The sequence below is a fragment of the Paramisgurnus dabryanus genome, chromosome 16 (genome assembly GCF_030506205.2).
Source record: "Paramisgurnus dabryanus chromosome 16, PD_genome_1.1, whole genome shotgun sequence".
NCBI classification, from domain to species: Eukaryota; Metazoa; Chordata; class Actinopteri; order Cypriniformes; family Cobitidae; genus Paramisgurnus; species Paramisgurnus dabryanus.
The window spans coordinates 22,423,685-22,444,183 of record NC_133352.1 but is presented as its reverse complement, the minus strand read 5'-3'; the positions used below and the strand labels follow the sequence as shown (position 1 = coordinate 22,444,183).

General features: G+C 37.2%; 3 protein-coding genes across 3 annotated transcripts in view; 2 read left to right on the top strand and 1 right to left on the bottom strand.

The window, feature by feature from the left end:
- Positions 1–2,100, top strand: part of rnf130 (ring finger protein 130) — a 52,783-nt gene extending 50,683 nt beyond the window's left edge. The window contains exon 9 of the mRNA XM_065272842.1: positions 923–2,100. Coding sequence (XP_065128914.1) covers positions 923–1,032 — 110 coding nt within the window. The 3' untranslated portion in view covers positions 1,033–2,100. The remainder of the gene's footprint in view (positions 1–922) is intronic.
- A 1,177-nt stretch (positions 2,101–3,277) lies between these two features.
- ctso (cathepsin O) lies at positions 3,278–12,113 on the top strand. The gene is made up of 8 exons (XM_065272821.2): positions 3,278–3,573; positions 5,002–5,113; positions 5,194–5,333; positions 6,544–6,711; positions 6,829–6,950; positions 8,716–8,879; positions 9,495–9,587; positions 9,993–12,113. The coding sequence occupies exons 1-8, from the start codon at positions 3,397–3,399 to the stop codon at positions 10,025–10,027; spliced, it is 1,011 nt and encodes a 336-aa protein (XP_065128893.1). The 5' UTR covers positions 3,278–3,396; the 3' UTR covers positions 10,028–12,113.
- A 943-nt stretch (positions 12,114–13,056) lies between these two features.
- On the bottom strand, positions 13,057–20,459 carry tdo2a (tryptophan 2,3-dioxygenase a). The gene is made up of 12 exons (XM_065272808.2): positions 20,301–20,459; positions 20,064–20,163; positions 19,646–19,736; positions 18,873–18,943; positions 16,935–17,062; positions 16,471–16,657; positions 16,138–16,245; positions 15,941–16,052; positions 15,761–15,818; positions 14,952–15,031; positions 14,164–14,254; positions 13,057–13,608 (listed from the first exon to the last, which is right to left on the bottom strand). The coding sequence occupies exons 1-12, from the start codon at positions 20,333–20,335 to the stop codon at positions 13,455–13,457; spliced, it is 1,215 nt and encodes a 404-aa protein (XP_065128880.1). The 5' UTR covers positions 20,336–20,459; the 3' UTR covers positions 13,057–13,454.
- Between the last annotated feature and the right edge of the window lie 40 nt (positions 20,460–20,499).

Here is a 20,499-nt window from a genome sequence, read left to right as displayed (position 1 = left end):
GGAACACTGCCATTGCTGCGGTTATACTTGACGTCGTCGCTTAACATTTTTCACAGCGATCAGCTGTGATTCTCGTTGACTTTGAGTAAAATTATGGAAAGTTTTTCATAAGATCCCCTGGGGTCAATATGCTGTCGGGAGAACAAGCGATTGTCTCCCGAGTGCCTCTCACGTAAATTATTAGATGTTGATGGCTTACGTTTCTTTACTGTTACAGAAAGCCACCACAGGTTTATCAATGCTATTAAAGTAATATTTTGTTTTTGTTTGTTTGTTGATCACGAAGTACAAAGTAGATGAGGAAAACTAGGACTCCGTGTACTCAACGCTCCGCCATTGTTTGTTTACATTGCGTGGGATGGTGGGCTGTAATTTGTGGAGCGGATTTATTGCATTATGCAGAAAAGGAGGAGTGGCGTTTATTGCGTTTTGGGAAAAAAGGGAGAAAAGATGACAGAATAACACAGCGGATATCGGATTTTGCGTAAAATTAAGAATTTACTTTTAAATACTGACCTGATATAATACTGATTTTGGCAGTAACTTTTTTTTTTTTTTTTTTAAATGGCGTTTATTGCGTTTTGGAACCAAACTCTTCATATGTTCTCCAAATGTTTTATGTTGTAGTGATGTCATTACTTGGTCTGATGGCAATAACATAAGAAGGCTTGATTACATGAATATTCATACTGAATTATCATATTGAGTGAAACCTGTATGGAGGAGATAAACAAGTCTTTTAAGTCTACAGGAGCAGACACCTTTTGAAAGTTAAGCTTATCTTTGATATTTTATTGACCTTTAGCAGAATCATTTCTTCTTTCATTTCTATCCCCACGTTGTGCCTTTCAACATGTGCAATCATAAAGAGCACCATCGCAAATACGCAAATAGCTTTTTAACCCGATCTTTATTCTTTCAGGTGGTCATTTCTTCAACCGGAATTCTGTGTCTCCACGCAGTGTGGTCTGTGAGATGGAGCTTCCAGACATCCAGGCATCGCTGGACATGTACGATGACAACAAGTCCTGAGGACACGCACCGGCTCTACCTTAATCCCCTTATGAGTGTGAAATGGAGTATTGACGACTATGGCGATGAACTCTACCACTGTAGAAGGATCTTCATAGAGATCAACCACATCAAGCAGAAGTGACTGGACTGCTATTATATACGCCAGCGCCATCATCTGCCTCCTTACACGTTTAAACTTTATGTCTCTATCTTTCTTTATAAAACTGTTTGTGAAAGACTATTTCAGAAGACATCTTTACACAGATGGCCGTGGAAAGTACCTCTCGGTTCGTTTCTCTGTTATTCTCGGTTAACTACAAATGTCGTCTGTGGACTGAAGTCGTCTCATGTATGTAACTTGCCGGTTTGATTTGTTTTTCCGTTCCAATGCTTATTAATGTGCTAGGTGGGAAAACTCTCTTAGACAGTGCAAACTGAGCCTTTATCAGACAGCTGTCTGCTTTGTATCTCCTGCTTTTGTAGCTACACAATGAACTTGTCCTTCATAAGCTTAAATGCTACAGCTTCACATTTAGTGCTGGCCGGTTAGCACTCAAAATCCTCTACAGTTCAGCGTTACTTCCTCATAGAAATATACAGTATTTCTCTGTACATAGATTAAAATGTTTTAAACATGTATTTAAAGAAAATCCTATGGAATACCTACAGCGAACACTAATCAGTTCCATGCAAGGGGACCTAATATATATATATGAATATATACAGTATTTGCATATAATAATTCATATATCCCTCTCAAGTGGCCTCTTAGCACAATTTGTCTTTCCTGGATCTTGTCCGTGCACAAGAGTGTCTGTTTGTTCTAGTTTTCCTATCAGATGTTTTTTGTATGGCATTGAGACCATACTGGACTGCACTCAGACAGAATCTCGGAGCTGGAGTGCTGATTCTGTACCAGTTATGTTGTTTTGCCATGTTACAAACAGGACAGGGCAGGATAACCTGATCCTGGGTAAGAATCCATACTTTGAGTCACAGTGAATAAAGGGGTATGCTTTATGTGGGTCATGGTAGTGAATTACATATGTTACATACTGCCGCAGCATTAAACTTGTCATAATTGCCTATACTGCTTTTTTTCTTTGTGTGAAGTGTAAACCAAACTAAGATGGATGAATGGATGGCCAGATGAGGGATTTGAGCTAAAGAATTGATTATTACACTTTTTGTGTGCAATGGCTCACATTTAAAGTGGTTTGTTTCTGGATGTTGACCCACCATAGTTTATGGTCGGTAACAATTAAGAAAATTAAATGGTTTCTGTAGTAGTCACGATGATCATTTTTCATTACAAGCAGCTTCCTAATGACATAACAAAAAGGATATGTAGCTTATTATTAATTGAATCTGAATTATTAATATTAGTCATATTATTCAGTATTTGTGTAATAGGCCCAGAACATTGTTAGATTAATAAAACATTAATCATTAGGTTTTCCCCAAACCCAGGAAAAATGGTCCTCATTTAAATGTAAATACATACCTCATAACGTTTAGTGAATTTAAAAAAATGTCTTAGAAGAAAAGATTTTTCAGTAAGGCACAAAACATTTAACATTTTGCTGCTACTGCTCATTTCTAAAGTTTAGCCTAAAAACTCCTTTTTTGCGCTCAAAATATAAAGTCACACCGGGTTGGGTGAGTATAATTTCATATTATCTAATGTAAAGTTGTCATCCGCCACTAGAGGGCAATAAAGCGCTGCTTGAGAAACACGCTGATCACATGGAAACCCTGTTGCCAAATCCGGGGAAGATTGATTATACTGCGGGTTTAAGGTTTTTTGAAAGTTGCATAAATTATATTTTACTGAAATGTGTGTAAAGAAATATTTTACTTTACCCAATTTATATCCTATCAGTGATAAACTGTTTATGATGATAAGAAGTAGACATTTTTGTGAGATAGGGGCCTTTGGTAGTTTTGGTTTTTATGGTAAAAGATTTTCTGGCCTTTAATTTATTTTTTTATAATAAAATATGATAAATAAATAAATAATGTCATTAAAATATTATTTTTTTTATAAAATTAATAAAACGTGTTTTAGGTATATCTCATAATGCTTTGCTTTTAGAGGATAGTAACATTGGACTGTTTTTTGGTGCGCAGATCTGGCAACCCTGGCGGGGACATCATGGCCGTTCTCAATCGGAAGGCTGCGGCCTCCGGAGGTCGCATTTGGAGGCTGTGGCATACGTCATAAAGACTTAAACAAGCCAGGCTTGATGACGTATGCAGCCTGCATATGCGACCTCCGGAGGCCGCAGCCTTTCGATATAGAAACGGCCAATCTGTCGCCAAAATGAAAGTTTTGAAAGCAGACTGGGCCATGTAGAAACTAAACTGTTAGTGACATTTTTAATGGCGTTAACGATAACATTTGTTGGCTTTGTGCTTTACTGTCAACTGCTGAAAGGATCAGACGCTGTCGAAATAAGTGAGAGATATCAGACGGAAGAGCGATTTAGGGCTTATCAACAACTGTACAGCCGAAACTACGACAGCAATGAATTCAACCAGAGTCTGATCAATTTCCAGGTATGTTTAATAATCAAATAAAAATTAATATTTCACTGTATGAAATAATAATTCACTGATGATCGAGCTTCAGATAGGCAGTGAGCATAACACCTCACGAGACACAATCAGATATTAGATTATTTTAATAATTGTTAATCTTTAGCAAAGGTTTAGGGAAATAAGGAGTTCCTCGTTTGGCCTTTACGTAAATTAAACACGGTTGTACAGTAACCACAGTTTAGTTGTAGTGTTTACCACAGTGACTGACCACAAAGTTCACGCTAGTAACCAGGCTAACCATGATATTTGTAAAACTATGGTTTGCCCACCAGTTTTCATAAGGGGGCTCAACTGCTGCACTGAAGTATTTGCAAAAGAACAGATGTGGATTTTGCGGACAGTAAAAATGTAGGTATGATGACAAAATTTTTAAAAACCCCAAAACTCTAAATTTATCACATGACTAGACAGAGCAGACATTACCATTTGCAAAGAAACAAGGATTGTAAAAATCTGTTGAGTATTGAGAAAGTTATGATATTTTTAATATTAGAAATCATGGGAAAAAGTTATATATGGATGTCTATGGAATGTGTGTGACCGAAATGCTGCTTATTCACAAGTTTTTGCTTGTAACTTTCTCATTTTATCAGATATTTGCATGAAATTTTAACAGAAGGTAGAATTTTGTTAGTACTTTCAAAATAGATTATAAACATTTACTGTTTTAGTTGGAATGGGCATCAAACTTTAGTTGGAATGTGCATCAGACCCATGGTAACTATGGTTTTTAGAACGATTCCTGCAGTGGACGTTCTGACAGAGCGTTCACTGTAGTCTATTAATAGATACGTGACTACCAAATTTCCGCGGTTTATTTAAATACCTTCTCCACCATAGACTCAGACTACAATGTTTCAGGACCAAGATAAAAGATATTTATTTGGGTCCATCTACCTTTCATTAGAGACCAGAGCTTAGTGGAAGCACACCGCCCGGTTAAAACTGACACAAATGTTTAAACAGTTGCTGTGAATCAAAAACACCTCCGAGTTGAAAGTTAAAAATATCAAACGCTTCCGGTGGTCGGACTTGACCTATTTATTGTCGTATTTAGTAAAAACATACTACAACCTTGCGGCGAAAAGTGGATATTGCATGACACACATTTAAAAGTACTGCGTGGGCTGAAACAGATTCTTCGACCCAGAAATTCGACGCGCGTGCCCGCGATGTCAGCATTGCTAAAAAATGTGATTCTGAGAGACTATCATTAAAGCAAACGATCTATTACTTATCATGTCATTTAAAAATGACAGGACACGCCAGTATGAATGTAGTTTCAGTCACGTTATGTCATAAGACACGATCGTTTCCTCGAGTGATAAGCATCTCACCGAGCTCGTGCTTCATATGCATTGCAGGTTTTATTTTGTTTCATTGCAGAATTCACTTACGAGACACGCGCATTTGAACTCTGAAGTGCCGAAGAAATCAAACCTCTCTGCTAGATACGGAATCAACCAGTTCTCTGATTTATCTCCTAAACAGTTTAAAGGTAACATAAGTGTTACAGACCACCTACAGATGGTTGTTTTAATTTCTGTGAGGAACTGACTGTTCCCTTTGGTTTCCCAGAACGCTATCTCACACTCCAGGATCATACTGCTCCAAAGTTTGTCCCCACCAGGCCCGACATCCGTGTTAAGACAAGGTATCCAGTAAAGTTTGATTGGAGGGACCATGGAGTTGTTGGACCAGTCAAAAACCAGGAGGGGGTAGGTTTGTAGATATAAAAAGCACATTAGATGTTAAAAAATAGATACGTGTTTTTATATTCCTTCGGGCATATACTACGGTGGCCGACAGGGGTCACTGCACTGCAACGAAAGAAAACGCAAAACTAGAAAAAACACCAGCAAATCAAGAAAACATCAGTTTGACAACACATGCGTTGGAAATCCTCACAACACAAACAAATACAAAAAGCATTGCAAATCCTCACAATCAGGGATGCACCAAATTTTCGGCAACTGAAAAAGTGAAAAGGCTGAATAGATTTTATAGAATAATGAGGTATTTGATGATGCGATCAGATCGCAACCAGCGGAGAAATGCAGCAAACATAAACATTTTATAGTGTCAGAGAAAACGTGAAAACACAGCACTACAAGTTTTATTTATCACCTAAAATGAAGATATCCTAAACACCATGCAGCGTATGAGAAAGACACGGTGGCGATCCTGGGTATTTGTCTAGTGAATGCACAAGCACGGAGAACAAGAGAATTTAGCTCTTCATCTCATGTCATAGAGCAGCTGCAGTGCGTAATAAAAACTTCCTAAACCAGTAAAGTCCTACAATGATTAACACGCTTATATTAAACGAGAAATAAAGTCAGTGTGTATAACAATAAGCTGTTTGTTAGACTGCCTTTTTGAGCTCTTTTTCCCCTGTCATCTCCTGTCAATCTTTGCTCGTGCTTGACCGTGCATGCAGGCGCGCGTCCGCTGCTTAACATACAGTGATATATAAGCGCTGTTGTAAGTTTCTTAAGGCAGATTAACGAATAAGTTATTTGCATTTTGGGCGGGAATAGATGATCGGATTAATATCCGTTTAGCGAAGACTCATTTATGTGGTCGAATGTAATGGAACAGTTTTAACAAGTCTGTCTATAGCTTTCTGATCTGAGAAGTGACCAGGTGTAAAAAGACCTTATAATGACTGCTGGAATGTAAAAAAAATTGTTAAATAATAAGGTAAAATAAATATAGTAAAAAGGACATTCTAAATGCAACTTGTGCAATGGTGAGAAAACTGGCAAAATAATTAGACTAATAAAAAGATACTCGGTTATCCAGCGTTTCATTTTATTCTGCTTTGGCCAAGAATGTTCCTTTCGATGCATCCCTACTCACAACACAAACAAATACAAAAAACTTTCCTTTGTGTCACAGTACATTTCTTATTGCTTTTTCTTGTAGTGTGGAGGATGCTGGGCTTTTAGTGTGGTAGGGGCCATTGAATCAGTTTCTGCTTCATGTAGTGGAAAACTACAGGAGCTCAGTGTACAGGAAGTTATAGACTGTTCTTTCAGTAACAATGGCTGCAACGGTGGATCTCCTGTCGAAGCTCTTTACTGGCTTAGGAAGGTATACAGTTTCTTTCTTCATTTGTTTTTAAAATCTGCTCTCTCTCGCTCTCCTTTTTGTGATGCTATACTCTGAATAAAATTCTAGCTTGTTGATGCTTTGCATTTCTCATTACAGACTAAGGTAAAGTTAGTAAACCAGGCGGAGTATCCCTACAAAGCTGTTTCTGGGATTTGCCAGTATTTTTCTCAGACTCACGATGGAGTGATGCTAAAGAATTACTCGGCTTATGACTATAGGTAAGGATAAAGTAAAGACTACTTGACTTTTAAATCAACAGTCTGCTTTGCAGATAGATTAACTCTTTCCCCGCCAGCATTTTTAACTCTTTCACCCCCATTGACGAGATATCTCGTCAATTAAGAGAAAACCCTTCCCCGCCAATGACGAGATTTTCCGTCTTTCCGCAATACCGCAACTTTTTAAACCCGGAAGTATTGCCCTATGGCAAGCGGCTGCATGTCCGTGTCTGTTTTAAAGATCGCTCTGAATGGGATCTCTATGAAAAGTCCATCACAAAAATGGAATTATCTCTGCTTTTTGCTCAAAATGTGGTGTTTTTGCAGAAACCTACCCATATTCAAAAGCTGATTACAAAAGAACCACTGAAGGTAGGATGAAACGTTTTTTTTTGTTGTTGTTTGAAAGCAGAGGGTCTATTCTTTCATTTGGTATATTGTATGTTTATATATTTAAAGAAGAACATTTTCTGGAAGGCATTAAACTTTGGTGAAAATCATGAAAAACGCTGGCGCTGGCTGGCAACTTTTTTTTTAAAACGCTGATGGTGAAAGAGTTAAATGAAGTTGCCAGCCAGCGCCAGCATTTTTTATGATTTTCACAAAAGTTTAATGCCTTCCAGAAATAATTTTTCTTCTTTAAATATTATAAACATACAATCTATCAAATGAAAGAATACCAAATTTGGCATTTTTGTAAAGGACATTTGTTAAAGATCAGATTCAGAACAATAATTGTTGTTTTTTAGATAAGTGGATGCTTTAGTGCAGGAGTGGGGAACCCTGGGTCCTGGAGGGCCACTGTCCTGCAGAGTTTAGTTCCAACCCTAATCAAACACACCTGAAAAATCTAATTAAAGTCTTCAGGACTACTTCGAAATTAATGTCAGGTGTGTTTGATTAGGGTTGGAACTAAACTACGCAGGACAGTGGCCCTCCAGGACCAGGGTTCCCCACCCCTGCCTTAGTGTTTTTTAAAGTTGGGTAAGAGCACCACCTAGTGGATAATAGCGGAAAATTGGCAGGGAACCGTTTTTCCAAATCGACGAGATCCTCGTCAGTGGCGAGGAACGAGTTAAGTTTTGCGTTGACCCTGTTGGACTCTATGCACTGTTAAAATTCAAGGTTGAAAGTCAGCTGAGATGGGGGTCAATGTTTTATTTTCACTTATATGTGCTTATCAACTCTGTTTGCAGCTCAGGGTCACGTACATAACGGCCACTGACTGTAAATTCGCAAAGTTCACATACCTCTGGTTATGTTACCATATAAAGTACTTATGACCTGTGTTTCCTTCTCATAAATGTACAAGGTGTCACTCTGCAGCTGCCACTGTGTCTTTACTATGTGACAAACCATAAAAATACTGAAATCTTGTGGTATGAGTGAGATCGTACTGCATATAGTTCTGTATTAAATATCTAGGATGTTCATACTGGCTGTGATTTTGTACGATCACACCATCAGTTTTTCACTGAGTCTGGGCCGCAAACAACTTTTGGCTGGTTTGTGGGGTCGGTTGGTTCCCAGACAGGGTTTAGACTTTGCCACGCCTAGGCTTTAGTTATATTGGGACATTTAAGTTGTTTTTTTTTTTTACTGTTTTTGCTTTTTTTCAGTTAGGACAGCTCAAAGATGCATTTTAGTCAGGAAACAGCACCAATGTTACTTCATACCCATATTTAATCTTGTAAATGATGACATTTAAATGATATAAAAAGCATATCTAGTATTATCTAACAAAGAAATTAAAATTGTGTTTTAGTGGAGTGGAGGCAAATATAATAAGTACACTAGTAGAGACGGGACCTCTTGTTGTCATTGTGGATGCTATCAGCTGGCAGGATTATCTGGGTGGAATCATTCAACATCACTGCTCCAGTCATAATGCCAACCACGCTGTACTGATCACTGGCTATGATACCACAGGTACACACACACACACAGACCGTTAAACACTCTTTGCTTGTGCTACAGAGCATATAAAAAGCTCAAAACGCTGTCCTTCGTGTATATCATCTTGTCAAGGACACAAAATTGAACAAACACTGGCTTTATTCCAGCATCTAGAAAGCCTGTCGGTGGCAGTGTCTGTACGCTGCATGCTAAGGGTTTCATTTACATTTATGCATTTGGTAGATGCTTTTATCCACATCCACTTACTTTTTTGCATTCAAGCTATAAATTTTTTTCAATATGTGTGTTCTCGAGGGCTCGAAAATATGGCGTTTGTGATGCTAAGTAACACAGTGCTTTACCAGTTAAGCTATAGGAGAAATGTAGATTTTTTTTCTTCTGTTTGTTTACTTGAATTTAGTACTTTCAGGAAGAGAAATTGTTTAAGCGAAACTGTAAACAATATAGCTTTATTTAATAAATGATTTTGTTTCATTTATAGTGAGCTGCTTTATTCTATTTGGATTTAAAGAAAAGACAAACATTTATTTTACAAACAGTACCATTTTGAGTTAATAATCTAAAATGTTACAGACTAAGATCACAGTATGTTTGCAGGTTTTAGTGTAATCTCTTATGTTTCTGTAGGGGATGTCCCATATTGGATAGTACGCAATTCATGGGGGACCTCATGGGGCGATAATGGCTATGTTTACATAAAAATGGGGGACAACATGTGTGGTAAGTTTATCTAGTGACTAAATTCCTTTGATGTGTTGATTGTCATAAAAGTAACTTAAAAAATACAGTGTCTGCCACTGTAAAAACATGATGGGAAATTTGTGATTGTCTTAATAAATATTCATGAAGTACTGTCATTTATCTGGATGTTGACAAATGATGGGCAAAATAATGTCACGGGTGTAAAGATCAAGAAATAAATGTCAGCCAGTTCATGTTTAATTCATATCAGATCTTTAGGAAGTGATGAAGTGGGGTTGTTTGGATACATTTTAAATGTTTGCCCATTTTTATTTTTAATGATTTGATTTGTCAGATGTAAGTAAATATGCAATTTCATTCAGTGATTAAAGTTATATAGTTATATGACTTATATATTTTTTATGTTTTGTTTCCTTTTTCTAGGCATCGCAGACAGTGTTGCTGCTGTTTTTGTATAATTATGTTAACAATCTTAATAGTACAGAGACATATTATAAAATATTAGCCTTAGGATAAGAATCTGTCTCCAGTTTTGAATGCAGCGGGAGCGAATTTTAAACATTCTCATGTGACAAACAAATCCTGTTTCAAAGTAAATGTTCTGCCACATGTTAATTCCCCATATTTTAAATCCTAGACAATGTAGCTCAAAATAATTTCTTATTCAAAGCAATTGAGGAGCTCAGATGCAAAAGCCACTAGACGCCACCTCTTCAATAGTTTTTCTTACAGACACACAAATCAACTTTTTGTTTAACGTTTTGTCATATTCTCAGGAAACACCTAACTTTTATTTTATTTGCATGACATTGCACTGGCATAGGGCACACAGTTAACTCACAGTAGATGGTGTGATGTTGTATACTGCTGCCCCAGAAAGCATAGGAGGCATGATTAAAAATGTATGTAGCTCTGCATTATATAACGCTGTGCCCTTTGTAACATCTGGCTGGACGTCAACTAGAGGTCCTTTCAGTCTGGGTCGTTAACGGTTTCATGCTGTGACCCTAGATTGAGTTTTGTCACCAGGTCTGCTCAGACACTTTCATCAGAAGATCCTAATCTCCTGATAACACACATTTCCAGACCTATTGACTGTCTCTGGCTGTTTTATTGTGCCAATCTAAGCAAATTAACACCTCAAAGCAAACTTCAAACCGTGAGCAGAGACGAAGCAGCCATGACACAAAAATGTGTCTGTCTAAGATCACAGCTAAGACCAAAATAAATTGGTTTAAATTGTATATATTATATATGCTTGTATTGCATGTTTGTATCTGTAATGAACCACTTTCTTGTAACACTATAGGGATGCTTTGTTCATTTTAGCATGTCTCATAATTCACATTCATGAGATTACTATTTGATGTGTGTTTCAAACCATACCTTGTTTACACTCTTAATAATCCGCTTTTCCTTTCCTGATCAACGATGTGCATCATCTGACCATGACTGATATCAAACTTGTTAAATATTAATCAAAATTATTATTTAACAAAATCTTTAGCATAGTCCATCTATGCAAATGAGTCTGGTAAAACAAAGACAAAGTTTTCCTACTCTATCAACACCCTTTTGGATTGGTCATCTGAACTTCAAGGGGTTGGTCTAAACTCAGGTTAAGAGGCCCGCACCCCAATTCATCGAAGCTCACAGCACACAGCTCACGCACAGCACGCCAAACGGCTGCTCAACAGCGAGGCCACGGCGCCCAGCCGGGCTCGCTGTGAGACCTGTCCCTCTCTCGGATAGTTTCACGGGCACCCTGACACTTGGACAAACTGGACAAATTAATCGCCACAGATTAACCAGACCGACGGATTAACCCAAAAAGGAACAACTCCTACGGACACCTCAGGACTCCGTCACGTGACCACAAACTCAGGAACTCTCTTCCTCGCATACGCGCACATACAGCTGGACGTACACACGTGCCTCACAAAAGCCAAACGCAAGTATCGCTTGTTCATTCGCTGTAAAAGTTATTGCCCCTTTTAATTAAGGTGATTCTTAGAGTTCTGATGATTTGTGCAGAAGTTAAGTCTATAGTGATATTGCCCTTCTTTTACTCTCTCTCTCTCTCTCTTAATTTTCCATTCTTTCTCTTTCATATATGTTTCTTGTTTGTTGTTTGTATGTATAGTTAGTCTTGTGTGTTTTTGTAGTGTAACGTAGTTTAATAAACCGGTTTTGCATTTCACAATTGAATTGTTTCTGTGTTCAATGCTCATGAAATTAAAGTCACTATTTCTGCCTTTTTGATCCAGCTACACGCTGCGAGTAGCACTGTATATCAGTAAGAAGGTTATTTTTAAAGGCCATGAAATTAACATTTCTTAGACGTTTATATACGATTATGGATATATGTCTTCGGTGGACGAACATATTAATTAATTGTTATTATTAATTCTGCTACGCCAGGTAAAACCTGATAAACTTGTATAATTAATTACAGTTAGTTATACATAATATTCCCTTTTGAGCTAAAATCTAAGATTCCCTTGGGAATCCCCGTAGTATTACAGTCGGAGGTTTATAGTGTTTCAAATAACCTTATTCCCCTCCTCCCGCTGAATCGCTACACCTTTAATTTAAGGAAATGCTGCAAACCTTTTGAGTCAACCATTTTACACAGTGAAGTTTGATTTGTGTCAAATGATAGCACAATAGAAAGCGAATGTGAAAAATGTGTTTACAGATAGTCTGCTAGGACTGGTGTGTCAACATAAACGGAACTTTATTATATATCCACTAAAAGTGACTTTAAGACCAACCTTGGTTAAAGGTCATTGCAAAAATTGCTCTGAAAAGTGAAGTTCTGAGAAAAGCTGTAGTATATGTTTATAGATGTCACTTGGTTTGATAGTTTGCTTGTACAGTAATGCATTAACATTTTAAGACCCCACTGTATGTGTTAAAACTAAAGAAAGCCATAAATAGTTCTTAACCATTTGATTACTACAGACTTAAGATTTTCATGAATCTAGTTCTCTATATACTAGATTTTGATGTTTACATATTTTATATTTGGTGCATTTTTATACACTTTGACTTGTATTTCTGGTAAATAAACTTTTCTATTCAACAATACACGTTGACATGTTTTGTTTTCTCGTACACAAAATCTATTTATATGTACTATCATGTGTATAATCTTTATTTACAACATAAAAATCGCTTAATCTTCTTACATGTAGTTATATCACATTATATTGACAGTATATACACACAAGTGCATCAACAGTTTCAATGATATACTATACTGTATATGAAGAGTTTCGTATCAAAACGAGATAACTCCATTTTTTTTAATTTTCAGAAATCTCATTTTTTGGTTGTGCATTCCAATAGGCTTTATGCACAGCTGCACTACTTCCTGAACTTCAGCCAGCTCCTTGTTTCCTGTCTGCCATTATTGGACAAACTGATTAATCCAGGTGTGCCTGACCTCAGTAGTCAGAAAAACAATAATCAGACACACCTGGATTAATCAGTTTGTCCAATAATGGCAGACAGGAGACAAGGAGCTGGCTGAAGTTCAGGAAGTAGTGCAGCTGGGCATAAAGCCTATTAATATAAATTCAACTGCAGTTGGTTTGTTTGATTTAAACCTTCATAACTTAAAAAATACATCTAAGTAGCACCATAAAACAAAATAATAACATGATAACATAATAATAAACATGTTTTGACAAAAATGTTAAAAACTGAGTTATCTCGTTTCGAACGAAACTCTTCATATATTCTTCAAAACACAAAACGACGACAGAAATATTATCCTTGGTAAGAATTAGATAACAATTTTCTTCACCTTGGATATGACACAAACCAGACTTAAACCTGTGTGAACCCAACTGGTAACACACTGCCCACTATGCCATAGCTTTAATCTGAGTCATCGCTGCTGCAGTAGGAGCTGTCACAGCATTCAGCAGTGTACAGGAAGCTGTGCTCATTCGGGTTCAGCTTGGGTATCCAGTCTCTTGGAACCAGGAAGGTGGCCAGGTTAAACAGATCCACAAATACCTTGTAGCGATCACTGGCAAAATAATTGTAATGGAATAAGACTTCTGTTTTTTGAGTGGTTTGCATTTAGGAGATTCACAGCAATATGCAAATCAAGCATGCAGATAGTTGTTATAAAAGGTTAAAGGAATAGTTCACTTTAAAAGGAAAATTCTGTCATCATTTACTCATCCTCATGTTGTTGTAAACCTGTATGAATTTATTTTTTATGATGAAAAAAAAATAAGATATTTTGAGAAATAATGGTAAACACACAGCAGATAGTGACCATTGACTTCCATAGTAGAAACAAAATATTTTGGAAGTATTGTGATAAATGATGAAGAAAATATTTTGATAAATGATGGTAAGCACACAGTTGACGGTACCCATTAAATTCCATTATTTTTTTATTCCTACTATGGAAGTCTATGGTCACTATCTGCTGTGTGTTTACAAAATATCTTCTTTTGAAATTCATACAGGTTTAGAAGAACATGAGGATGAGTAAATGATGACAGAAATTTCATTTTAAAGTAAACTATCTCTTTAATTAGAACAAATGATTGTCCAATATGATCTAGCTTACCTGACCGTGGAACGCAGGTATTGGTATCCGGATGAGCCGCCTGTTCCAGCTTTACTGCCAATCATTCTGTGCACCATACACACGTGGTTGTCTGAGAGAGAATTCAGGTGTAAATGAAATAAGAAAAAGCATGAGGAGATGCGGCAGTGTGCAACAAAAATGTCTTTAAATGAGACTTTTTAAGACCAGTGTCCAAAGCCGGTCCTGGAGGGCCGGGGTCCTGCAGAGTTTAGCTAAAACTTCCTTCAACACACCTGCCTCAAAGTATCTAGTCTGCCTAGTTAGACCTTGATTAGCTGGATCAAGTGTGTTTGATTAGGGCTGGAATAAAACTGCAGAGACACCGGCCCTTCAGGAGTAGGATTGGACACCCCTGTTTTAAGAGATAGTCAGCGTTAAAGGTACAGTGTGGGTTTTAGCAGCATCTAGTGGTGAGATTGGAAACTGCAAAGAACAGCTCAGTCCACAGCTCACCTCTCAATTTCGAAACGCATAGCGAAGCTACAATAGCTGGCACGGGATAAACATGTCATCATCTGAGACAACCTATGGACGGAATATGCTCAATGGAACATTTTTTAGAAACATGCGGCGAATTCCATGTAAGGGGGCCTGCGGTGTATGTAGATAAAAAACGGCTCATACTAAGTTAATAAAAACAATAACGTTCATTATAGAGGTCTTTATACACCACTGATAATATAGTATATTATATTGGATTTCTGTCAAAAGATACTCTTAAAAGTCCCACATTGCTCCTTTAACAGCTTGTAAATGGCGTCACATACATCTCCATTTTGTCATGAGGGTGTCAATGTCCATCAGAGACGTCAGGAGCTGGAAAGGCACCTGAAATCGAGGCTCCTCCCTAAAGACCAACAGAGAAGTTCAGTTTGCTTATCTTGATCTAGTAAAACACATACTGCTTAAAAAGTATGATCAATACCATGGGACACTGTCAGAACAAAAAGGTCAAAAAGCCGTCACTGGGACAATACCCCTTTCAAAAATTTGGCTATATAGTTGCACCTAAAGAGGTCATATTATACCTCAGAAGGACCAAAAAGTATTAGTACTTTAAATGGGACATATCGTGAAAATCTAACTTTTTCCATGTTGAAGTGCTATAATTGGGTCTCCAGTGCATCTATCAACCTAGAAAATGTGAAAAAGATTGACCCAGTAACTTAGTTTTGGTAAACCATTCTCTGCAAGCATGTGAAAAAAAGGGTAATTGAAATTTGGCTCCCCTTGTGATGTCAGAAGGGGATAATACAGCTCCTTAATTTGCACTATCCAACCACAGAACTGTCATTTAGTGCAGAGATCAGCTCATTTGCGTTTTAAAGGACACACCCAAAAAACTGCAAATTTTTGCTCACATCTACAAAGTGTCAATGTTAAACATACTATAATAATGATCTATATGGTAGAACTTTACATACGTACTCTGAGGACACAAATGATTTATTTGACATTTTAAAAAAGTCTTGTGAAATGTCCCCTTTAAAGGAACATATTGATATGTCTACATATCTGTCCCTAAAAGGTACTAGCCCAGTGACAGCTATAGGGACCATTTTTTGATATCATCTACCTGTAGAAATAGATCATCAAGGCTCCCTGTAATGCCTTATAGGACAGCCTCCTCTGACCTGTACAGAGATAACTAGATAGTTCAGATGAGTGTGGTTTGAAATGAAGAGCGCTTTTAAGTAAGAGTCAGGATCATCTTTCATTTCGTTTTATCTCTGCAGATCTCCAGAGGTTTGCTCACCTGTGCTTAGTAAATGTTCATGTCTCTTCTCATCGAAGAGAGATAAGAAAGTGTCTTTATGCTTAATGAACTCTGCCATCAGTTCTTCTTTCATCTCGGGGTCTGGTTTTTGCTGTTAAAAACCAACAAGTTGTTAGACACGTTCATTCGCTTACAACAGTGATTTCGGTAGAATTGCCAAGGGATTCTTCACAAACCTCGATTTTCTCTTTCTCGGCTTCGAGCCCCTTGAAGATATTGGTTTGCAATTTCCCCCAAAAATTAAAACCATCCTCCTCTAAGCCAGGGGTTCTCTCCATCCATTGCTGAGAAACATTGATTGCTTATGAGAATGTTAATCAGTAATTTCATTCCTGACTTCATATTAAAACTGGTTATGCACCATTTTCCTTTATGAATAGCAATAACCTGTAAAAATGTCTAGTAGGTTAAAACCAACTTTCTCATTTGCATAATATTACTATGATATTCATGACTGGACTGCTAATATTTAATTTTAACGCTATTTCTTGTCATTTCTTGTCATGTACCTCAACTAACTGAAGCAGAGTGGATTCCTGCTCTGAGCGGAGGAGCTGTTCGCTTTCCTGGTCACGGAAATTATCCCTGTAATGCCTTCTGTCATAGGGAACCCTCTGGTTGTGTGGGACCCCAATTTTGTTTTCCAGCAGTCGAAATTGTAGACTTTGGAAACCTGAAGCTGGCGAGAGATATTCCCTGCACAAAAGCATTCGGATCAATGGAGCAAAAATCAATTCTTTTAAACATTATTGATTTTGATTTAACAAATTAGTCTCATTAAACTCTTATTTATTGAGTTGGCTATATCTCATCTCCTGAGTGTTAGTGCATTTCCAATATCAATTTTGTCCAAGAAATGCTCTTATCAAGTGAATTAGATTTGTTTTAGTAATTCAGATAATTATTTCTCAATCAGTCATTTCATTTTTTCGCACTGAATATCAGAAATAACAGCATTTTAAATATACCTTACCTAAAGTCAAAAAAGTCTAAGGCGGTCATGGTTTCCAAAACAGCAAACTGATCAAGCAATAGTCTGAATATCATCACTATCCTGTGAACGCGGGTGTTAACTTTCAGCATGTTCCTCTCATCACGAACCTGGGGAAATGTGCACAGGAGAATTTACATACAAGTTGTATTATTATAATGTCTAGAAATCCTTTTCTTTATTGTCGAGTTATATGGGGTTGAAATATCTTAAACCAGACTGAAGGTGGCAGTCTCATGCTGCAATGCAGTCTTAGTCTAGTATTAGTATGTTTAATAATGTATGGTTGAGTAATTCCTACTGTTGATTATTATCAAATGCAATTTTCTAATTAATTTTCTAAGCTTTGACAGCTATAGTGAAATTGTCTATACCATAACAGGTATACGTGTAGTGATGCAGAACAGAATAAAATGTTGAGTCCGATAGAATGACATCAAATAAAAAAAACTACTTTAATTTCTTAGCTGTAAATTATTAGTGGCGTTTATTAAAGCCATTCATCACTGCAGCAAATGTCTCTTTTTTTGTGTGCACTGACAGCTTGAATCTTGAACCTTAATATGTGTCATACAGTATGTTATATTTACATTCAAATGGTACATTCAAAACTTGTTTCATGTTTTATTTATTAAACTTTTCTACTTGAATTAAAGGCGGGGTGCATGATCTCTGAAAGCCAATGTTGACATTTGAAATCACCCTACAAACACGCCCCTACCCCAATAGAATCTGGACCTTCATTTGATAGACCCGCCCCACACATATGAAACCCAGGCAATGATGTCGGTTAGTAGACACGCTACTTACTGCTGATTGGCTACAATTGTGTTTTGGTAGTCGGCCCGACTCCCTTTCCAAAGTGTTATTCAAAAATCACGCACCCCGCCTTTAATGTGACTTAAGTCAATTCACTGCAGCTGTTCTAACACAGTCTCACCCCATTTCGTCAATATTTGACGACACTTGAACATTCGTCATATGTTGACGTGAAGGGTATACCTTTCGCGTCATTTTTTGACGAACTGGGGACTTCAATACTATTACGTCCGTTGCATTCTCTTTCCTATTTTATTACCATTTGCGCGTCGGTTTAGGGTTAGATTACGCGAAATTAAACAGTGTACGCGAAATTAAACAGTGTACGCGAAATTAAACAGTTGTCACCTGGCGTTGGGGTTAGAAACAGTTGTCACCTGGCGTTGGGGTTAGAGTTAGGTTTGGGTAGGGATGTCATTATGTAAATCTAACCCTAAACCGACGCGCAAATGGTAATAAAATAGGAAAGAGAATGCAACTGACGTAATAGTATTGAAGTCCCCAGTTCGTCAAAAAATGACGCGAAAGGTATACCCTTCACGTCAACATATGACGAATGGTCAAGTGTCGTCAAATATTGACGAAATGGGGTGAGACTGTTCATGATTCAGTAACAGACTGATTTGTTAAAGCCCGGGATACACTGTAGTGTCGTGAAACAAATGTGGTGATTTCGGTGATCGTGGCTCTTAATCGGTGATCCTATGTCGTACTGTGAGAGGTTCAAAGACGGACGTTTTTCTAGCGTTGCGACCAAATATAGCTTACGATAGTTTTCTGACGCCGTGTTTGCTGCTACGACCTGCGTACTGGTATTTTGTTTATTTATTTTTTACTTTTTTTCTGCATATCGGTATTTGTTTACAAGTAGCGCATGCGGATGACGTTGCGCTAACGTGAGTCGCAGCTATGGAAGCCTCTGATTCAATGGTACAGTCTACATGCTTGTCGTACCTACGTTTAAACGATAAATGTATCACAGTGTGAATGATCTTAAAAAAGTAATGATCTAATAGGATGGCAAAAATCATGCAATGTATCCCGGGCTTAAGACCCAGCAAAAAGCTTCATGTTTAGTGTTGCAGCTGTTGATCCACTCACATGTCCACTTATGAAGATTTCTCTTACTGAGTCCAGCTCCCAAAGCACCTGTTTGAACCACAGTTCATAGGCTGCGATTGAACAGGATTAAGTTAATTATTATTTTAGGTTACATATATAAAGTTGTTACACTTATAGGTAAATGTTATGCAACCATGGGTCATAATAACCCAACAGTTGGGTTAAAACAACCCAGCATTGGGTCAATTTTGTTCTTTCCAATATTTACCCAACATGGCTTAAAAAAAGCACAGCCATTTTTAAAGTGTACATAAAAGTATATTATAAGCTAATATAAAAATATGTAATAAATAAATATTAAAATTGAGGATTTTAATAGAATGTGCTTTAGTGGGCAACACACAGTATGTGTGGGCAACCTGGTGCACTATATGTTTACATTTACATTTATTCATTAGGCAGACACATACAGTAGATTACAGGGTACACATTGTATCAGGACATGTTGCACAAAATAGCCTTTAGACCGGGTGTCGAGTGTTTTGGTACAGTACACTGCATTTTAAGTATTTTATTTATGCATTTAGATGGAGTGTTGGATGCTTGATAAATTGATGCCAACAGAGAACATGGATTAAATTCAACATTATGTCTTTATGTTTTTGATTTACTCTCACTTTTTTTGGCTGCAGTTCAACATTCAAAATGATAAATAAGCTATTTTGTCGACTGTTTGGGGGCGTTCACTGGAGATGAGGATAAGGCTAAGACTGATTTGCCCAAAGGCTGTTTAGAGTGTTTGTGTGACTCACCTTGATGTGTGACAATAAACAGATGTTCATCGTGGATCTTGTTTCCCTTCAGCTCACTTTGAAGCACCTGAGATGTCAGGATTTTATCCAGCTGGGAATGATGAAAAATATGCGTTTCAAAGAAAGCAAGCAGTGAATAGTTAGGCTCAAGTATGTATTAAAAAATGCAAACACACAGAAGCAAGTTCAGTATATGTGATATGTAAAAGTTAAATTGTTGTTCCTGTATTATAAACTTTTCAAAGTAATGTGATACTTAGAAATGCATGGGGTTTTGAGACACACAGGTCATTTCATTAAGTTTCCGGAATTGCTTATCAATTATTCATGACATCATAATAGGAAAAGCAATTAGTATCAGTCTTATTTTATGATTTGAACTTATGATAATGATATTAACATTTAATGTTTTGTTTACCTTCAGATAGTCACCATAGATAATACCTCCTTTGCTGGCTTTGTTAACTCCAATCTGAGAATCATTATTCTCATCTTCTGTTTGCTGTTTACTTGTTGAACTGTAATTGGATCAAGTACATAAACACTAGAGGCATTTTTATACATTACAGATACCAAAAGCACATTTAAGGTGAAATTTGCCTTTAAATTTAGCATTAATCGCAAATTAAAAATGTTAAAAACTGAAAATACATACAAGAATTTCTGTTGAAAATACGGACATCCACTCATGGCTCAAATGTTAATATGTTACAAGCTGAACGGTTTACCGCACTTCAAACAGATTTCAAGGATTTCTGCACATTTTATAATATTTTCTCACATGATGACTGTCCAATCACCTCTACAGATCCATCCCACCTACCCACTGGACACTCACATTTAACGCTGAATGA